The 14,887-nt window shown below is 35.9% G+C and overlaps 1 protein-coding gene across 3 annotated transcripts in view; it reads left to right on the forward strand.

Moving 5' to 3' along the window:
- Positions 1 to 14,887, forward strand: part of Cnot6l (CCR4-NOT transcription complex subunit 6 like) — a 92,019-nt gene that overhangs the window by 71,139 nt on the left and 5,993 nt on the right. For 2 of the 3 annotated variants that reach the window (XM_070012559.1, XM_070012557.1), the window contains exons 10-12: positions 110 to 337; positions 1,862 to 2,064; positions 5,535 to 12,494. In XM_070012559.1, the coding sequence (XP_069868660.1) occupies positions 110 to 337; positions 1,862 to 2,064; positions 5,535 to 5,747 (644 nt within the window). In that variant the 3' untranslated portion in view covers positions 5,748 to 12,494. Of the gene's footprint in view, positions 1 to 109; positions 338 to 1,861; positions 2,065 to 5,534; positions 12,495 to 14,887 lie in introns of those variants that run through there. The other variant, XM_070012558.1, reaches the window with a different exon arrangement.

The raw sequence follows: 14,887 nt of genomic DNA on the forward strand, positions 1-14,887 counted from the left end.
AATGGTTATGGACCTTTTTGAGAAAACTTTGAAGATACCACTTTTCTTGAAACATAAAGCATAAATTTCTTTACAAAATTTTTAAATGTTTTTTAATGTTTAAATTTAGGTATGAAGCCTATTCATGCTGCAGACAAACAGCTGCTTATAGTGGCAAATGCCCACATGCATTGGGACCCAGAGTATTCTGATGTGAAACTCATCCAGACCATGATGTTTGTCTCAGAGGTTAAAAACATTCTGGAAAAAGCCTCAAGTAGGCCTGGTAGCCCAACTGCAGATCCTAATTCCATCCCGCTGGTGCTATGTGCAGATCTTAACTCATTGCCAGATTCAGGTATTTATAACATCATTTCCTTCTAATTTCAGTTTCGTTTTCAGTCTTAATTGAAAGGCCAGCAATTTCCTGACTAAAAACAGAATTTTGCTCCTAAATCAAGGAATATACATACATACATACATACATACATACATACATACATACATACATGTGTGTGTGTGTGTGTGTGTGCATGTGTGTGTGTGTGTAGAGAGAGAGAAGAGAGAGGAGAGAACATTCCAGGGATGGGACAGTGGGTAACAGCAGAAACTTAATAAAGAAACTATTTCCAAAAGAAACCAAAACAGTGGATGTGTCAGTATGGAACTGCTAGGGGAGTTTGGGCTTTACTACCTACTCCTAAAGGTAAGTTAGGACCTATCTTCAGTACTTGGGAAAAGTTGTTATAAGTAAGGGCCAGTAACTGATTTCAGTGATAAAATCAGTGCCTGCCAAACTAACAAAAAGGGAACCTGGAGAAAATATACCACTTTCTGGCTCTGTTTCTGTCTCTAATCTCTGGCAGTGCTTCCCATTGACCATACCCAACTAGAATATGGAGAGTAGTAAAGGGGGTTGCAGTTGATGATAATAAAGGTCAGCCTCCTGAGGCCCAGAGTACAGAGAAGGAGCAAACAGAAAGTACTCAAAGTATTCATTGTAGGTAACTATCTAATAACTTTCAGTAGGTTTTCATTGAATTAATTGGTATTGGAATACCCATATTAGATACAGAATGGTCAGTGTTCTTCTAGGATTTTATATTAACTTGTTTGACTTCCACTAAACCACATTATGTTCAAACTTGTAGGACTTTGTAAAACATAGAGCTCCATTTAGATACAAAATTTCAAATGTAAAGACATTAAAATACTACTCTTTGCTGTTATCAAACCTTCTAAACTTTGCATATTGTCATTATTGTGCTGGAGATTGAACGGCCTTACTGACAAAACTATCACAACCTCATTGAATTCTTTGTGAGGTTTAAGTATATGAAGTGCTTACAATAGTACCTGGATTATAGTAAATTAGCTCAATTGTTTGAAGTATCACAGTACTCAAATGGTGTTCATTACTTATTCATCTTATTCCTAATCTTTATAAGGTTTATGGTAATTTTTTCATGTTTTGTAATGCAGTGAACATATGGAAAATTCAAAATCTATTTCTTTTGTAAATGATTTTTATTATATATGCTATATATATATATTCTCATAATTGTTAATTGACTTGTAAAATGCAAATATTGCAGTTTAGAATAATCCAAGAACACAAGTCTTTTCTATGAATGCCACCTAGGTCCTAGAGGTCTGCTGAATCTGAAAAGCTACGGATGATATTCCTAGGTAATCTCAATACTTCTGCAGTAGGCAGATACCTTATAATATAATAATATAATATTGCTAATACATTTTTTAAAACAAGAAAGACAGTTTCATATGACTAATAAATCCACTCTGGTAAGTCTATGGCAGTAGATCTTAACTATCTAGTCTTGTGTGAAGACTTAAATGGTAGTATTCCTTTCTGTTCTACTAGGTGTTGTGGAATATTTAAGCAATGGAGGAGTAGCTGACAACCATAAAGACTTCAAGGAACTAAGGTACAACGAGTGTCTTATGAACTTCAGCTGCAATGGAAAGAATGGAAGCTCAGAAGGGAGAATCACACATGGCTTCCAACTTAAGAGCGCCTATGAAAATAACTTGATGCCTTACACCAATTACACCTTTGATTTCAAAGTGAGTAACAGTTTCTGGGACGATACAGAAATTATTTCAAATAGAAACATATGACAGTAACAACCTATCAATTATGCAATCTTTAAGAAGTTTTAGCTTCCCAGAATGTGTGGTCTAAGTGTACACCAGTAACTGTTGCAGTTGTTGACCCGTCATTTGTTCAAATTTCACATGTTAATAATAGCACCTACTTCTAAAATGTTTACTTACTATGTGTCAAGTACCAGATATAGTTAGTCCTAACCTATCCATAACATCCTTATAGGCCAGCAAGGACCCAAGAAAGTAAGAACCAAATATAAAGTTACTTTGATTTTTACATAGTATTATTTCATAGTTTTCTTAGTGCTTTCTGTTGGTATTGCATTTAAGATATTATATGTTTTTTGTGTGTGTGTGTGTTTTTGCCAGTTCTGGGGCTTGAACTCAAGTCCTGTGCACTGTCCCTGAGCTGCTTTTGCTCAAGGTTAACACTACCACTTGAGCCACAGTACCATTTCCAGCTTTCTCTGTTTATGTGGTACTGTGGAATCTGACCCAGGGTTTTGTGCTTGAACAAAGCCACATTTTAGGGGTGGGGCTATAAGATATTTTTTGTTGTAGTTGTCAGTGCTAAGGTTTGAACTCAAAGCTTTTCAGTCACTTGGCATTCAACCAAGCTTTTTGTTGGGTATTTTGGAGATGGAGTCTCACAGACTTTAATGCCTGGGTTGGCTTTGAACCTCTGTTCTCTGGATGTCAGCTTCCTGACTAGTTAGGGCACTAGATTATGGGCATTAGCCACTGGTACCTGGAAAGTCCATCTTGAATCCATATAATTACACTAATATATTCTGATGCAGTTGAATACTTTAGCTTTAAAAAGGATTAGAAGTGGTGCTGTAGCTCAAGTGGTAGAGCGCTTGCCTTGAGCTGAAGAGCTAAAGGACAGTGCTCAAGGCCAGAGTTCAAGCCCCATGACCGACCAAAAAAAAAAAAACCAAAAAACTAAAAAAGGAAAAGACTTCCCCTCCCTGCCCCCCCCAAATCTGAAGGAATGGGTGTTGTGTAGGACCAGCTGTTCAGAAATATTATAGTGGCTTTCTGTAGTTAATTCCTACAGATTAACTACAGTTGCCTATTTTCTGATTATTTTGTCTATCTGTGGCCCTTTTATTTTACTTCTGACTTTCTTTTCAAATAACAATATTCTGAAAAATACAGATGTTAGAAAGTTGGTTTATGAAGCCTATAAATGACTTAATACTAAATAAATTATGAAATGGGAATTTTGCATTTCCAATAACCCTCTTCTGTTTTTAATGTTTTTAGAAACATATTAGGAAGGGCTGGAAAGGTGGCTCAGTGGTAGAGCGCTTGCCTTGCATGCATGAGGCCCTGGGGTCGATTCCTCAGCACCACATAAGCAGAAAAAAAAAAGCTGGAAGTGGCGCTGTGGCTCAAGTGGTTGAGCACTTGCCTTGAGCTGCAGAGCTCAGGGACAGCACCTAGGCCCAGAGTTTAAGCCCCATGACCAACAACAATAACAAAAAAGCTGCTGAAGAGCATTAACACTTTATCTCCCTCCTTCCTCCTAATATGTTTCTTTGGGGGGGGCCCAGTCGTGGGGCCTGAACTCAAGGCCTGGGTGCTGTCCCTCAGCTCTTCAACTCAAGGCTAGCGCTGTACCACTTGAGCCACAGCGCCACTTCTCTACCTCTTAAAGAGAGTAGAGACATGTCTCTTCACTCTTAGCTTGTTAAAATAGAGGGTCTTGGTACTTCAGCTGGCCTCAAACTCATGATCCTACCTTTACTTCCCATGTAGTTGCGATTATAGGCTTGCACCACTACACCTGGCTTTGTTCACTGTTTTGAGAGTATTCCATATGTTTTGCTGGAGAAGGGTAATCTCAAAAAAAACGTGAACTTTAACTTTTTTCCTAAAATATATTGGTAAAAGTAGTCATTAATCAAAACGAATGATACCTTTAAAAATTTTCCATTATAAAGGTGGTGTATAGAGTGGTTAAAGTTGCACTGTTCGGTAATTAGTACATTTCTTTTTGGACAATGTGCCCTCTCCCTCATACTGTCTCAGTTTTTACCTCCTGTCTCCACCCACAAGTTGTTGACCTGGTAACCTTTTCCCTAAAATATCCCTGTAAAGTAGGCATTAACCAAAAGAAATGATACATTTTAATTGTATTATTTTAACTATTTGGACTTAATATTAACAATGGAAGCCCTTCTCTAGACAAGTAGGTTCTTTTGTTATTCTCACCTTGATCATATGAAAATTGATAAACAGAAACATGGTTTCTAAAATTAAACAATGCAAAAGTACTACAGGTGGCTTACACCTATAATCTTAGCTACTCAGGAGCCTGAGATCCAGGGATTGCAGTTCAAAGCCTGTCCAGGGAGATTTCTTCTCCAAAATAGCCAGCAAAAAATAGGGCTGGAGTGGCTTAAACGATAGAACACCAGCTGAACAAGCAAGGACTCTAGACCCTGAGTTCAAGCTCCCAAAGCTGTTCAGAATTTTTTTCTTAGTAGCCCATTTCATTCTGATACCACTTAAAATATTGATTGAATTCACTATTAGTAAATACGTGTAAGTAGGTATTTCCAGCCAAGCACAATAGTACGAGCTGTAACCTAACACTTAGAAGGCTGAGTGAGGCAGAAGGATTACAAATTCAAGGCCAGCTTGTACTATAGCAAGACCTTGTCTCACTTTTAAAGAAAAAAAAAGACTTTCAGATGTAGAAATATTTCCAACTTGGTTTTAAATAGGAACTATAAATAATTTTCTTTGTTGCATACACAGTCTAGGACAACCTAGGCACTTTGATTTTGAAATGTGCTGATCATACCAACTGTTTAGCTATAAGGGATAACATATATATGGCTCACTGCTAAATGATTTTTGCTTGAATGCCTTTATGAAGAGGGAAATCCAAGATTTGTGAAAATGAGTATTTTAAACTAAAGAACAGGTTACAACAGATAAGTATATGTAGTAGTTTGTATATAACAAATCTGGGAATGTGGAAATAAGAGTAAAAATCCAAAGACATGTTTTATAATAGCATTGTTCAGATGTATTTGAATATCTTGATGTGCAAACATTATCCCAGTTCTCATTATTTTCTACATAATGTAACTGACACAATAGTTTCCATAATTTTTAGACCTAACTAAATCAGGCCAGCTCTAAAGGTGCTCAGATACAATGCAGAAATTTGACAGTGATTCAGTGGGATATTGAGATATATTTATTTCATGTAGTACCCACTGAAGATTCCAGCCTTATTGAAAGATTTCAACCTGAATTCAGATTGAAGATTTTTAACTTAATAGGTATCAAAAGCACCAGTTATTTTGTTACTTGGTTAATCAATTATTCTTTCTATAACGTTTTTCTCTTTTTGTAAGCATATGTATTTCTTCCCCCCCCCCCTCCCCCCCAATCCCATCTCTTTCCAGGGCGTGATTGACTACATTTTCTATTCCAAGACTCATATGAACGTGCTTGGTGTCCTGGGGCCTTTAGATCCTCAGTGGCTGGTTGAGAACAACATCACTGGGTGTCCACACCCTCACATCCCTTCAGACCACTTCTCACTGTTAACACAACTTGAACTCCACCCTGCCCTCCTGCCTCTTGTCAATGGTGTTCACTTGCCTAATCGGAGGTAGTGGAGTACTGCCCTGCAAAGGCGGGGGATCTGTTGCTATGGACCTGTACAGTTGTAAATCAAAGTATGTAGGAGTGAAGTATGGCCATCCTTAAGCTGCTTCTTCAGGTTCCTTTCATTCTGTGTTTGCTGTAAGACTTGTACATTTTTGTGCATATTGATAATCATTTGGCACTAGGGCTGGAACCAAAGTATTACTATCTATCCAAAATTTTAATTTAACATGTTTTTAAATTGAACTTTCTTCATATTATATTAACAGCCAATATTCATAATTGGTAAATCCATCATTTGAGGCCCAGCAGCAATGTATTTGTTTCTATAAGACAAATACATTCTTTTGAAATGGTTTCAAATAAGCCTACTGTATTTTGTAAAAAGCAATTTTTAAAAATTATACATACAAGATTTTAAATTGAATGATGATGGCATGCCTTGGGGGGAAAACTTTCCAGAATTTGTTTTCCTTTATAAACAAGTTAACTTTTGGCACCCGAGTTATTTGCACATAAATAGAGCACTTAAATTTGCTTGATCTGTACATAAAATATATAGCCACTAGCCATAATAAGACAATTTGAAAATTAAAGATGATTGCATAATATGCTTTCAAAATTAATCATTTAACAGCACATGATAGTTCATTGGCTAAATACAGGTTTTCTTGTCCCCTTATCTTCCTTTTAGAAGTATTCTAAGCCTGGCTCTCCATTTTATACAGAAATAACAGGCATATACTGCCATATAGCTTGAAAATGGAATTTGTATGTTTAGGATGCCCACAAAATTAGTGTCTGATATTTTTCATTATTCCTGTCCACCCTTTTTTTCTGTCTAGTTGTGCTGGAAAAGGAGACATGATGTATATCATTTTTACCATGATAGTCAAAAGTTTGAAAAACTATTGAATGTAAAGGTCCTGATGAAATTTTTAGAAAGAAAGCCATACATGTATTTCATATGTTTCCCAAACCAGGTTTAAGTGGCTGTTGGGTATGGTTTTTTGAGGGTAACAATGGAAAGGTTTAGGGGGAGGACAGTTTTGGTGTAGTAGTTTAAAATCTTGGATCATTTTTCCTGACTCTAGCTGCCAAATGGCCATCATATGCTTTTAATCTTTGTTTCCATTATCTGTCAGGGTTGAATTCAGAAGCTACTGGTTTTATTCCGAACTGTTGATGCCTTTAGATGTGTTGGAAAGCTTTTCCTTTTTTTTTTTTTTTTTTGCCCGGGAGGAGCCATTTGAAAATCTATGACTCAAGAGGCAGTGAGTGTAATACCATTTTGTGGGAGGGGGGAAATTGGTTGGCTACTTGATGCTAATTATGGCACAGTAACAGGAAAAGGTTGTGTCTGTGTTTTTAAGTTTTTCTTTATTCTGCTTTTTTGCTGCTATATGAGAGTTTTCTGAAATTTATATTTTAAACTTTTCATGCACTTTACTGTTTCTAGTTTCAAAATGTGATATTTTTAATAAACAAGAAATTTTCCATTATGTGAATGAAATTTTAAAAGAAAATAGCCTATATTTGTGTCTCACTAATATATAAAGTATGAGTCAAATTTAATTATTTAAATATCAGTAATTTGTCTCCTCTTTCAAACCTGACATCTTAGGCTGTTTTATTAGTCTTAAATGATACATTTCATTTGGTCATTTTATACTAATTTCTTCCATAGTAAATTAATCAGGCTATATAAAATATTTCCCCTAAAGGGTAATTTTAGTGGGATGAGGGTGGTGGGATGATGTCTTATACAGGATTGCATCAGAAGGGTTCTGTAAAGCCTAAACTCCCTCTTAAAAGTGCCTAGTGATAGAGGCATTGTTTGTCATCTATAATTTGAAATGGCACTGTCGTTCAGTGAAGTTTGATATTAAGACATTCTTTTAAAAATGTTAAAGTACCAGAACAAACAAAACCCTTAAGATGACAGATTTTCCTCAACATGCAGGTATCCCTTCTTATATACCTCAAGCATCCAACATCTAGCCATGCAAATTGATTACCTGAAGCATAGTACTGGAAAGTAGAATAGCATGAAAAACTTAATTTTGTGGACATTACCTTTTTTTGTAATCAGCTACTGTATGTTTTATTTTAGATCTTTGGTTTGGATTGGTTTTCTGCTCTGGAGGTATATGCACTAACAAAACATTTTCCTCCTTTCATATACGCATGTTAATTAGCAATGTGAGCAATATTTCCTACCATACTTCACTCCCAATATTTTTGAGATGTTTGTATAAAATGGAATTTAAAGTTCACTTATGATTGTATATGAACCACAGAGGAGCCCATTTATTAATAAAATACCTTTTTAATAGTTAAATGTAGAGGGAAAAATAAAAAAAAATTGGGAAACATTGTAAACAGCTTAAGTTTATTTTGTGTATGATTGAGGCACTCTGTTGCAGGAAGGTGTGTAATTGGGTTCTCTCTGCTTCCAAATGCACTCTTTCAAACCATTCATTAATGATCCTGTGTATTTTTCATGTGGCTTTAGTAAATGTTGGTAGTAGTTCTGTTGAAGTAATTGTGTTTTAGGTGGCACACACAGTTGGGGTATGGTAACCCAAATTCATGTGCACGGTTTCCCTTAGGCCACTGCCCAAGTTTCACACACCTTTGTACTCTTTGTAAAAGGAGTGGTATCTGTTTTGAGCTGCCAATTCAGATGATCAGAAATGCTGCTCTCCTCAGCATTGTCATGCCATTTGGAACTTTGGCAGAGAGACTCCAAAAGGAAGAGGTGAATGACGTATATAATATGTATTCAGTGAAAGTAAAATATTTATGCTCAGATACATTCTCAGAATAAGTTAATAAGCTTTATCCTATTGGGCTGCTGCATATTTTATCTGGAGATAAAAGAAAATTTGGGCATTTTTAGGTTGTAATGTTTAACTTAAATATGATTTCTGATATTTATGAACTGGAGTGTTCTTTAAATTTATTAAAACAGTGTTTGAGGAAGGATAACCACACTGTTTGCCATTCTAGCAGTCATATAAGCGCATGTCATGTCACCCACTCTCAGGCACCAATATCGTCCTCATAGCTTTACACGTTTTACAGGGGACATTGCAGCATCCTCAGGACTGACATCTGGAAAAGGCTCACATCCACTTACTGCTCCTTGCTTGTTGACTTTGTTTTAAAATATTGTGCCTGGTGTCAACTTTTAAGCAACAGCACTGCCTAAAAGCAAGCAGAGAACAGAATCCCAGCACCATTCTATAGGCAACTTTTTAGAATTCAGATGTAGTAAATCTGTTCAAGATTTATGGTGTTTTATGTAAAAAACTTTTGTACAACATAGCTGAATATTTTTGTTTCATTTCTTTCATGTAAAGCGTGTGAACGTTTGTTTGAATACCATATGTTAAAGTCAGGTATGGCATAATGGGTTCTGAGACCAGCTTTTTTCCCTTCCCATTTGCCTTTTCCAAACTTTTTTTTCTTTAATTTTTCTGATAATCATAGGCAGATTATTTAATTTTACTAATAAGCTTCCTGTGTGAATGTATTTTTTTAAAAAGCCACTAGCCACTATGTTTTAGTGTTGTAGTTTGCAGAATTATAAAGTTCCATTTCTTGTTTGCCCCTGAGCCCTTTAAATAAAATTATATGTTATAGAGAATCAAGAGAAAAAGTCGAAAGATACCCAAGACTCAGATTGTTAGAATTGAGGGTGTGGCACATTTAAAACTGGAACATAGGCCAACATATTGTGTTCCATTTAAAATTTTTGTCTCAAATTTATATATTCAGTAGGTGAAATTTTAAGTCTGTATTGCATTTTCAAGAATTTAAAAACTACAAATACCATCTCTAATTTTGATATCAAAGAGCAAAGAGTAGAGAAAGCACAAGGCAAAAATAGGTTAAATATATTCTTTGAAGGAATCAGAAGTGTTTGGGTTGCCATTCGTAATACAAGGCTAGATTTTCTAGTGTTAAAAATTGTCTGTGTCCCAGTATTAATTTGATTCTAATCTTTTATATTCAATGAATTTATGAGATATTTTAATAGCTTTACAAACTGATGACTGATTAGTAGCTCAGTGACAGAAATCATGATCAGTTTTATAGCAAGCAAAGGCTTTAAGGCACGATTTCAAAATACCATATTTATGTTTTGACAGAAATGTGAAGTCTCACATTTGTAAGTTTTTTCCTTCCCTCTTCTCCTTGCAACAAATCACCTTTTTAATGTATTGAAGATTGTTTACTCTTTCCTTTTGAATTGTATTATCTTTATAGAACTCTGAATTAGTGTTAAGCAAATGAACTAGAGAAGTTAGGATTATTTTTTTAGCCAGAAAATTTACAGAGAGATGGAACCTTTGTTGCTTGTGATTGCTGTGGGTTATTTTTACGTTGTAAGAAAGAGCATCATGCTTTTCAGATTCACGTATAAGTAATCTAGTACATCTTTAACTGGCTTATTTGTTAAAGCTATAACATGTTTAGGAGCAGGAAGCAAAAGCACCTGTCATAATTACCACCTAAAAGTGGAAGGGTGACAAAATCGGCATCCTCATATGTATACCAGAGATGTTCTGAACAACATCCACAGAAAGAGAAATGGGGGATAACCTCTCCTTTCTTTATGGTGGTAAAAGGAGAGCAAGCATTTTTCATTTTAATCAAACCTTTATGTAAATTTCTCTGTAAAAGTCCTGCAGGAAGAAATAGGAAGATACCAAGAAAAGCAAGCCAAATTAACATAGTCAGCAATTTCCTTTGGCATAAGTTTGGTTAGACTTGTGCTATTCTTCAAACGAAGGAAAAACAAGCATGGTGAAATATTCATTCAACAAGCATAGGAGTACTCTCCATTGAAGGGTGTACTTAAAAAACATATGAATCAAAGATATGTCTATTAAATGTTAAAACTTTTTATGGCACATCCTATAAATTGAATAGCATTAAACTGAAATTTTAAGTGTGCATCAGAAATAAAACACATGGGTATTCAAATGCCAGAGTCATACGGCTTTGGGGGTAGTGGCACGGGACATTCAGCTTTCAGAATCTTTGAAAAAGGATGATTTGGCACTCACTACTAGTTGTTTTTATTATAACAATCTCCCCAAATTTATATAATTTGCTTGTATGTCTGTCATTTTTAACTGTAAAGCATGGGAACAGACCTTTCTCATTTCAAATTTTTTCAGATTACTGATGTATTTTTCTTAGCTTTCAGGGTTTTTTTTGGCTTTCATTTTTTAAAAATGTACCTCATGTGTTTAGGCAAATTAAACTTACAAAATTTGCTCAGCATTATTGTATCAAACAATGACTTTGCTTCTCACCGAACAGATTTAAGTATACTGCTACATGTTTCAATCTGATAGAGTAATTGATGCATTATCTGGGTTTATATTTGTTCAGAAACTGTACTGCCCTTTCTCTGTGCTTAACGTGCTAAAAATATATTCTCTTACCTGTGAAATTCCTGAGCGGTGCTTTGCCAACATTTGGGGGACGGGTTTGGATGGCTGTGTTACTGCACACTGGATCTGGATGTGTTCGGTGTTGTGGCAAATTTCTTAAACACCAGCAGCACTGGGAAGTGCACTATGGGCATTCACACAGTTTTCTAAACGCAAACATTTCTAGAAGCTGAAGTTGAGAGAGTTCAGTGGCCATACTTGTAGTGTTTTAAGAAAGATGTTTCAGCTTGGATTTCATTTCAGCATAATACTTTTTCTTAAAGAGAAAGAATGTCTATGTACCTCTTTAAAAGGACCATTTTGGTCAAATTCATTTGCTTTCGATTGTGATTTCTGCTGATCATATAATATGTGCCAACTATTTGTCCATGGGACTGTCTGCTCTTCCACTCAATGTGCCATTTGAGTAGGAAAGGACTCACTTGTTTTCTTTCATTACTTGGCATTAAGTTGAATAATTCATTATTTTGCATACATCTGAATGATTCTGTGGTCTATAAAATGTTCCTACAACTAATTTTAATGATCAAAAGCAAAGCACATGATTTTAAAACTGAGCAGGAGATTTGGTAATTTTCTCCCTTAATACTTGGTAATTTCTATGAATACTATTCCAAAGCAAATTTTACTGTTTTCAGTTTTGTATTTACTTTGATTTTTGTCCCAAGAAAAAGCCAAGCATTAAATCAACTTGTTATTGTGTTCCAGTAAGTTTAAAGTTTTCTTTTTCTTTAATTTTTATTAGAGGATATAATGAAGTGCCATGTAACTGTAGCTTGCTAGTGTTTAATGTTTAATAGACTGATTTCTGTGATGTTCTAAACACTTAACACTCTGTCATCCCTGGAGAAAGTGGTTCTACTCTTATTTATCACATTCTCTCTGACAAAACCACCAGCTGCTTTATTTTTCTATTTATTAAACAGTTGATGTCTGAAGCTTGACCAAACTGCTCAGCTGAGATGTTTTTCACTATAGACACTGTACAAAATGTGCGTGCAAAAGGACAGTTGGGTGGTAGTATTTTTTCATTAATGTGAACATTGACTACACAAAGCAGCCCTGCCTTTTAAACCTCGTGGCAGCTCAGAAGGGAGGTGCTTAAGAACCTTAATTACTATGTCAGAAGACAAAATACTTTTTTCCATTTTGGAGATTGGGTACTGCTCACACATGATGTATAGGGCTAAATATATATGCTTGTTTCCTTGCACCTGTGTACTTCTCCCTTCTCCCCTCCCTTCCCTTCCCCTGTAGGCAATAAATGGCCATTTTGCAACTGCATATTTTTGTCTTGGTTTTTGATTATTTGTAACATGTTAGTTTCTGCATTTAGGTTGGTATTTCTCTTACTGAACTAGGAAGCCAAGATGATTACAAATACAGCAATTTTTTCTTTTGCTAAAAATTACATAAACAAGTGTTTTCCTTAGAATAGATTTTTGAGGTTATGTGACTTGCTTTGCCAGTAGGAATCTACACAAAGGAACCTGTGCCACTTGTGGGTGGAATTTTAAAGAGATGGTATATAAATTGCCATATTTCATTTTCTCACCTTGGTGATCATGGAAATATATGCTGAGATAGAACTTCTCATTCAAGTTTCCTCTGACTTCTGGACATGTAGTAAGAAATAACTTAAATCTTAATGTTTTTAATATGAAGATTTTTTTGTAAGGACATAAATTTGGCATATCCTGAGTGATAGACAACCATCAAACAGACCAGCTGAGTTACCAGCTGGTAACATTCAGTTATGTTCTTTGAACAAGATGCTCTAGGGGATATAAAGATAAGACAAGGCTCTCTGTCTTCAAAAAAAAAAAAATCATGTTTGGATCATCTCAAGTCTTAGAATCTTGGAAAGATGTCTCATTTAGAACACTGTTCTGGCAGTGAGTGACACAAACTGAGTGGACCAGCCTAATAGTGTTTGGGAAGACATAGCATATTATTTTGGAATAAGAATGACAACTTGCCAACATTGTCAGAATTTCTAAGATGAAAGTGCATTGTTTATTTGGCCCTTGAATGAAGGATTCAATGTCAGCCAGAGGTCTCTATCTTCACCTAAGCTTTTATGTTGGCAAGCCTGAAAGTTCTCAAAGAACAGAATCACTCACATGTGAAGTAGATTTCAGTCTAGGTTTCAAGATGACGGTTGAAAACATGAACATGCTCCTTAGAGTTTTGAAGACATTCACCATGTGTTCCTGCATTCCGCCATGTGACTCTGGGCAAAACAAGGCTCAGTGGTAAAGTGGAGATAATAAAATTTCATGAACTAGTTTTCTTAAAAAGTAGAGCCCAAGACAAGGGCTTGCATAGAGGTAGCTCATTTTGATAGTGACCAAAAAATGGAGGAGTGGGAAGAAGGAAAAGCAAAGATAATGGTACATTACTATGGGGGCATAAACCTGCCCGAGACTTTCTGAGGAATGAAATGCCCTTAGCATCGTCTTCATGTAAACTATGAAAACAGGGAATTGTGGACTACCATCTTCCATTAGTAAATGGTACTACACGGGTGTCAATTCCTTTTCTCATCTGTGTGTCAAATTTACTTGGCATGTTACTGCAGGTGTCCCATAGTGAGAAAATGGGGTTGGAGGTAGTGTGGTATGGCTAGTGCCAAGTACACTAAGTTACCTGTGTGAGTCTGGTTACTGAGGCAATGGTGAGAACAGGAAGGGAGCTGAGGGTGTGGCACTGAGCACAAGATAGAATAGTAATGCTTCCCTTGCTCTATTGAGATCAGTTTGGCCCTACGGTTACTGTTAAGATCATTTCATCACAGCCTCATTGGCTGGGACAGACTAATCTCACAAAAGCGAAAATAAAAGTAAGAATCAACCACCCTCAATAGTAGAACCAAAGTAACATCCCTTACAAGTTCTAAGGCTATGACCAATGTGTCATCTCTCTCTTGTTCCAATTTAGCTTCATGCACAGCTTTGAAGACCATGCTTGTACTTTCTGTGGCTCTGTTTTTCATATGTGAGTCTTGAAGCTGTTCTTTAATGTTGTTTGCCCTTGAATAATTCCTAATGAGTGAACATTGTTATTCTACATCAAATCCATCACCAATGAAAGCATACTGGTGCATCAACAAGCAATGTGATTAGACTGACTCAGATCTAGAATACTTCCTTGGCCTATTTCTGCTACTAGATCAAGTCAATTTTCCACTAAGGCTAGAGCCTGAGAAATCTTCTGTGCAGGTAGTGAATTTAGGGTTATGATCTTAAACAAGAGGACTGGAAGAATCAAAAAATAATTCAGTGGTGAGTTATTGAGCTAACGATTTATGTAATGTAGTCTTGGTCTTACTGGGGATCTTCCAAGGAGCTATGTAAAAGGCATAGCCATCTAAGAAACAAGAGGCTAGTATTTAATGGTTCCTCTACCCCATCAGTCAAAGATCACTTACCTGAATGTTAACTCCCTCAAAGATCTAGTCTTCAGATTTGACATGCAGAGATTTTCAATTTCTGTTGAAGCAAATAAGGGAAATATACTCAGTTACAACAGCAAATGATAAAGTTCTTACTGAAATAAAGATAATCATATTCCTGAGTTTTTTAAGCATATATACTTTGTATCCCCTCATTTGTAAATCATGGCAAATACAAGTAGAACTTACATTTAGAGTGCTAGAGAAGTTGGGAGAGATGGCA

Source organism: Dipodomys merriami, unplaced genomic scaffold (genome assembly GCF_024711535.1).
Source record: "Dipodomys merriami isolate MVZ:Mamm:240054 unplaced genomic scaffold, mDipMer1.0.p SCAF_9, whole genome shotgun sequence".
Taxonomy (NCBI): Eukaryota; Metazoa; Chordata; class Mammalia; order Rodentia; family Heteromyidae; genus Dipodomys; species Dipodomys merriami.